Source organism: Trypanosoma cruzi, genomic scaffold (genome assembly GCF_000209065.1).
Source record: "Trypanosoma cruzi strain CL Brener 1047053516297 genomic scaffold, whole genome shotgun sequence".
In the NCBI taxonomy this organism is placed as follows: domain Eukaryota; phylum Euglenozoa; class Kinetoplastea; order Trypanosomatida; family Trypanosomatidae; genus Trypanosoma; species Trypanosoma cruzi.
The window spans coordinates 20,466-26,350 of NW_001849166.1; the positions used below are offsets into that span (position 1 = coordinate 20,466).

At 54.3% G+C, this 5,885-nt stretch overlaps 3 protein-coding genes across 3 annotated transcripts, besides 3 other annotated features; all 3 read left to right on the plus strand.

Moving 5' to 3' along the window:
• Positions 1–5,885: a sequence feature (heterozygous, non-Esmeraldo-like haplotype).
• Positions 40–101: a sequence feature (AT_rich).
• Positions 100–942, plus strand: Tc00.1047053507659.10 (hypothetical protein, conserved; the record flags this gene model as incomplete). The annotated part of the gene is made up of 1 exon (XM_799316.1): positions 100–942. The coding sequence occupies one exon, from the start codon at positions 100–102 to the stop codon at positions 940–942; it is 843 nt and encodes a 280-aa protein (XP_804409.1).
• Positions 943–968: a microsatellite.
• Tc00.1047053507659.20 (amino acid transporter, putative) lies at positions 1,802–3,253 on the plus strand (the record flags this gene model as incomplete). The annotated part of the gene is made up of 1 exon (XM_799317.1): positions 1,802–3,253. One exon carries the CDS (start codon positions 1,802–1,804, stop codon positions 3,251–3,253), a length of 1,452 nt encoding a protein of 483 aa, XP_804410.1.
• Positions 4,852–5,885, plus strand: Tc00.1047053507659.30 (amino acid transporter, putative; the record flags this gene model as incomplete). The annotated part of the gene is made up of 1 exon (XM_799318.1): positions 4,852–5,885. A coding segment is annotated over one exon (1,034 nt), but the record flags the coding sequence as incomplete, so codon positions are not given.

Genomic DNA, 5,885 nt, shown 5'->3' on the forward strand with positions numbered 1-5,885 from the left:
CAGATAGAAGGAACTAAAGGAGCGAAGCCACACACACACAAAAAAAAAATACAATAAAAAATAACGGAAAATATATATATATATTAATAATAATAATAAATGGGCCAGTTACTCTGCTACACCTGCGTGGAGCAATCGGATGTGGCGTTATTGGAGACCTGCGGCAAGTACGTTGGAACGGCGGGGCCCGGTTGCCACTGCATACTCCCGTGGACTTCTAAAGCCGGGACGCTTTCCATGCGACTGTACGAGCATAACATCCACATTCGGTCCAAGACGAAAGACAACGTCTTTGTCAATATCCGGTTGACGGTGCATGTGCAGGTGATTCCTGGCCGGGAGAACTCGGCCTTTTACTCCGTTGAGGCCCCGCTAAAGGTCATTCAGAGCTATGTGGAGAACTGCGTGGAGACGAAAATCCCGCTCTATAACCTCGATGCGCTCTTTATCGAGCGTGGCACCATTTCCCAGCAACTGAAGAGCGAGACCGACGCCGTCATTGAGGGCTACGGCTGGGACATTGTCTCCGCGCTCATCACAGAGATTGACCCTGGTGCCGCCATGACGGAGGCGATCAACAGCATTCAGAAAAACCAGCGGCTACGCGTGGCCGTTGTGGATGAGGCGGAGACAAAGAAAATGCGGCGCATCCGTGCTGCAGAGGCGGCCTGCGAATCGCGGCGGCTGGCGGGGCGGGGGCTGGCGGAGCAGCGGAAGGCCATCGTGGCGGGTCTGCGGAAATCTGTCACGGAGATGCGGCAAGACGTGCCCGGGCTGAGCAACGAGGAGGTGCTCAATCTCCTCATGATCAACCAATACTACGACACCATGAAGAATGTAACGGAGAACAGCAGCGGCAGCCTCCTCTTCATGGAGGGAGCGACTGGACTGCAGTCATACTCGCGGGACCTTAGAAACGGAGTGGCACAGGTTATGCGCTAAATATATATATATATATTTATATATATGGCAAAGGGAAACGCACAACACAAAATGACGAAAAATAAAGAAATCAAGCTCACCAACTGAAACAAACACAATTCAGGGCAGTACGTGGCAGGCGCCTTTTGCCTCTTTGTCTGTATGTATGTGTGTGCGTGTCTTTGCTTATTAACCACTATCCGCATGCTGCTGCACAAGCAACAAAGGCGGCCACGCTTATTGCGTGGCACATACTCAGACATGAACATTTTCTTTTATTATTATTTTCTTGTTACCGGTGTAGAAGGTCTGGTGTTGTACTTATTCCAAATTCTTCTTTTTTACTGTATTATTATTTTTGCTTTGTTTATCTTCTGCCTTTTTTTTCTACCTAATCCATTTGATGATCAGCATGACAAAAACAACTACCACTCACACCTCATGGTGCTGTACTGTGCCGCAGAAATACACGACTGTCCCGGCCATTGGTCGACGCCGTCACCGCTACTCCAGCAATAATTTCACGAGGGAAACATTGCTGGCTCTGGCTTCCCCCAACAATAAGGTGTGATGAACTCTGGCACAACGAGGAAGCAGCCCGCATTGCCCGTGCGCACAGTTCCTGCTAGCATCCACCACCAACGAATCCTTCCGCGAGAACACACGCCAAACCAAGGTGTCGTCCAAAAACAACCGGTGCGCCGCCCAGCACACCGCACAAACAGTCTCCACGCACCAACACACGCACCCGCCTGCTTGACAACTTTCTCCCCTTCTCTCCTTTCGTTACTTCTTGTTGCAATTGTAGGAGCTCCAATAGTTTGGGAAGAGAAGCATTCACACGCACACGCCTAGCAGTGAAGAGAGGACGCCAGTATTCATGAGCCGGACGAACCCTGTGGTCCCCGCCACGAGCGGCAGCCTGCCCGACGACGGCGACAGCCCGTCACACCACTCATCTCACGAGATGAACGGCAGCGAAAGGAAACGCACGGGGGAGGATGCGGTGCCGGAGAAGTTGATGCCCGTGTCTAACGAGCCGCCGGCCTCCGACACCATTCTCGCGAAGTTGAAACGGTGCGTGATTGTCGTTATTCCTCCGGGCGGTATCCTTGCGAGCGCCTTCAACCTTGCGTCGTCGTCGATTGGCGCCGGCATCCTCGGTCTGCCCCTGGCAGCGAACAGCAGTGGGCTCGTGATGGCCCTCGTGTACCTCGCGGTCATCACGTCCCTGACCATCTACTCGATGTATGCTCTTGGCTTGGCAGCGCAGCGATCGCAGATCCGCACCTTTGAGGGTGTTGCGTTGGCGCTGCTGGGCCGCGGATTTGCCCTTTTTGCGGCGGGTGTGCGCATCTTTCACGGATTTAGCGGCTGTGTCGCGTACGTGATCAGTGTCGGTGATATCTTCAGGAACATCATAAGCAGCAGCGACAGCGCACCGCAGTTCCTGAGGGAATCCACCGGCAATCGCCTGCTGACGGCCCTTGTGTGGCTCTGCGCGATGATGCCACTGGTGATCCCGAAGCACGTTGATTCGCTCCGCTACTTTTCCACCTTTGCTGTCTCCTTCATGATTTACTTTGTCTTGGTCATCGTTGTGCACTCGTGTACGCACGGGCTGCCGGACAACATCCACAAAATCAGCGTGAGCAAGGACGATGACGCTCCTGTGGTGCTCTTCAATAGCGGCAACAAGGCGATTGAGGGGCTTGGCGTCTTTATGTTTGCATACGTTTGTCAAATCAACTCATACGAGGTGTACTGGGACATGACGGACCGCACGCTCACCAGGTTCACTCTTGCCTCCGGGCTGGGCATGATGCTGTGCTTCCTGCTGTACGCCATGGTGTCCTTCTTTGGCTACATGGACTTTGGCAGGAAGGTGGACGGCTCCATCCTGCTCATGTACGATCCACTCCAAGAGCCCGAGGTGATGGTGGCTTACGTTGGCGTTCTCTCCAAGCTGTGTGCCTCCTACTCGCTGCTCTTCATGGCCTGCCGCAATGCCATTTACCACATTATTGGGTGGGATGCGGATGAGTTGCCCTACTGGAAGCACTGCATTGCCGTGACCATTCTTTCGACCATTGTTCTATTTTGCGGCCTGTTCATCCCGAAGATCCAAACTGTGTTGGGCTTTGCCGGCTCCATCACAGGCGGCTCTCTCGGCTTTCTTCTTCCGGCGCTGTTTGCGATGTACTCGGGGGATTGGACGTGGAGGAAGGTGGGATGCGTCCACTACGTGTGCACGTACATATTGCTGCTGTCGGGTGTCATTGGCGTCGTGTTCGGTACTGGTGCGACGATTTGGGCCACCGCTTGCGGCTAGAGGGCAATGGATCGCTGTATATGAATGATTTTTCTTTCTTTTTATTTATTTAATTTTGAAGACGTGGGACTGTAGGAAGATAAAAATGATTGTGAGGCCCCTCTAATGGGCATATTTGTGGGGAGTGTGTTTGTGTGTCGTGAGGGACCCTGTATTCACGTGTATGCGCGGATGCAAGAGAGCCTCTCTCATGGTTGGTGTGGAGGGTTTTTGTTTGTTCGTTAAATACGTTTGGAAGGAGCATAATAACAGATGAGGCTAAATAAATGAGGGCGATTCTTTTTCTTTTTGGTTCCTCGTTTTTTAATTACCCGTCGATCTTTTTTGGTTTTTCTTTTTTCAAAAACGATTCCGCGTTGAAGGGCGGCGGGTGCAGTTGTTTTGCGGTGCGTTTCCACTCACTCCTATTTTTGTTACCTTCCGCTCGGTGAGGATCACCGGCGGCTGTGGGGCCCTTTCAAAGAGTGCCGCCTCGTGAGTCCACAACGGCCCCGGCCGTCAGAGAGCGATGTATGGGCCAATCGTTTTGCTGGTGTATGAGCGTGGGGCATGTCCTCTCTGGAGTGTGGGGGGAGGTTGGGCGAGCGGAACCAAACTGTGGACTTCCCCTGCTGCTCCCCTCCTCCCATTTTGGAAGGAAAAGTGGCGACAAGGCCCCGCCATGCGCATACTCCGACACTAACGTTGTGGCGCAAGAAATGTGTCTGGTCGAAGTGTTCCAATAATATTTTACCGGTGTTTAAATTTTGTTACTATTTGTGGTTTGCGGCAAAATGTGTGTTCTAACCGCCCGCTCATCTCCCCCACCCAGGCCCTGTCAACCGTGCCGCGTGGGAAGCAGGTAAAAGACGCCCCTGGTGCCTCCACTTCTTTTTTAAGGGGATTAACGATGTGTGGGCGATGAGAAGCCATCTTTGACTCTCCATCCGTTGCGGCATGAATGCCTATTTTTGTGGGAATTGGGACGACGCGACCAACGCGAGTCATGTTTTTTCTTTTTCTTGCCATCTTTCTGCTCTTAGAGGGAGAGGTAGGGCGTGGACGCTACTGGAAGATGCATGGCGGAAGGAGCGCATAAAAACGGTCCTGATGCCTCTGGTAAGCGCGTTGCTGGGAATTGAGAGTGCTGTGCGGGACGGACAACCGCAACATGGAACAAAAAGATGAACACGGTGAAAAGGAAGCGGAGGACGGGAGAGAAACGGAAAAAACTACACGTTGCTTTACTTTGGTGCATTGGATGCAGCGCCTGGGGTCCGAACGCACGGGGCTCCCGGCAGTCACTACGACCTTCTCTTGGCTTTTGGGCGCCACCGCCCGGTACCTGCGATGACCCCCTGCTGCTGTGTGCGCAGCCTGTGGGTAAGGGGCGACGGATGAGTCGGCGCTGAGGGGCCGGATGAGGCCCCGGTGGAGGCGCGGCCCGCTGGCTCCCTCCCGGCGTCTCCACGCACCAACACACGCACCCGCCTGCTTGACAACTTTCTCCCCTTCTCTCCTTTCGTTACTTCTTGTTGCAATTGTAGGAGCTCCAATAGTTTGGGAAGAGAAGCACTCACACGCACACGCCTAGCAGTGAAGAGAGGACGCCAGTATTCATGAGCCGGACGAACCCTGTGGTCCCCGCCACGAGCGGCAGCCTGCCCGACGACGGCGACAGCCCGTCACACCACTCATCTCACGAGATGAACGGCAGCGAAAGGAAACGCACGGGGGAGGATGCGGTGCCGGAGAAGTTGATGCCCGTGTCTAACGAGCCGCCGGCCTCCGACACCATTCTCGCGAAGTTGAAACGGTGCGTGATTGTCGTTATTCCTCCGGGCGGTATCCTTGCGAGCGCCTTCAACCTTGCGTCGTCGTCGATTGGCGCCGGCATCCTCGGTCTGCCCCTGGCAGCGAACAGCAGTGGGCTCGTGATGGCCCTCGTGTACCTCGCGGTCATCACGTCCCTGACCATCTACTCGATGTATGCTCTTGGCTTGGCAGCGCAGCGATCGCAGATCCGCACCTTTGAGGGTGTTGCGTTGGCGCTGCTGGGCCGCGGATTTGCCCTTTTTGCGGCGGGTGTGCGCATCTTTCACGGATTTAGCGGCTGTGTCGCGTACGTGATCAGTGTCGGTGATATCTTCAGGAACATCATAAGCAGCAGCGACAGCGCACCGCAGTTCCTGAGGGAATCCACCGGCAATCGCCTGCTGACGGCCCTTGTGTGGCTCTGCGCGATGATGCCACTGGTGATCCCGAAGCACGTTGATTCGCTCCGCTACTTTTCCACCTTTGCTGTCTCCTTCATGATTTACTTTGTCTTGGTCATCGTTGTGCACTCGTGTACGCACGGGCTGCCGGACAACATCCACAAAATCAGCGTGAGCAAGGACGATGACGCTCCTGTGGTGCTCTTCAATAGCGGCAACAAGGCGATTGAGGGGCTTGGCGTCTTTATGTTTGCATACGTTTGTCAAATCAACTCATACGAGGTGTACTGGGACATGACGGACCGCACGCTCACCAGGTTCACTCTTGCCTCCGGGCTGGGCATGACGCTGTGCTTCCTGCTGTACGCCATGGTGTCCTTCTTTGGCTACATGGACTTTGGCAGGAAGGTGGACGGCTCCATCCTGCTCATGTACGA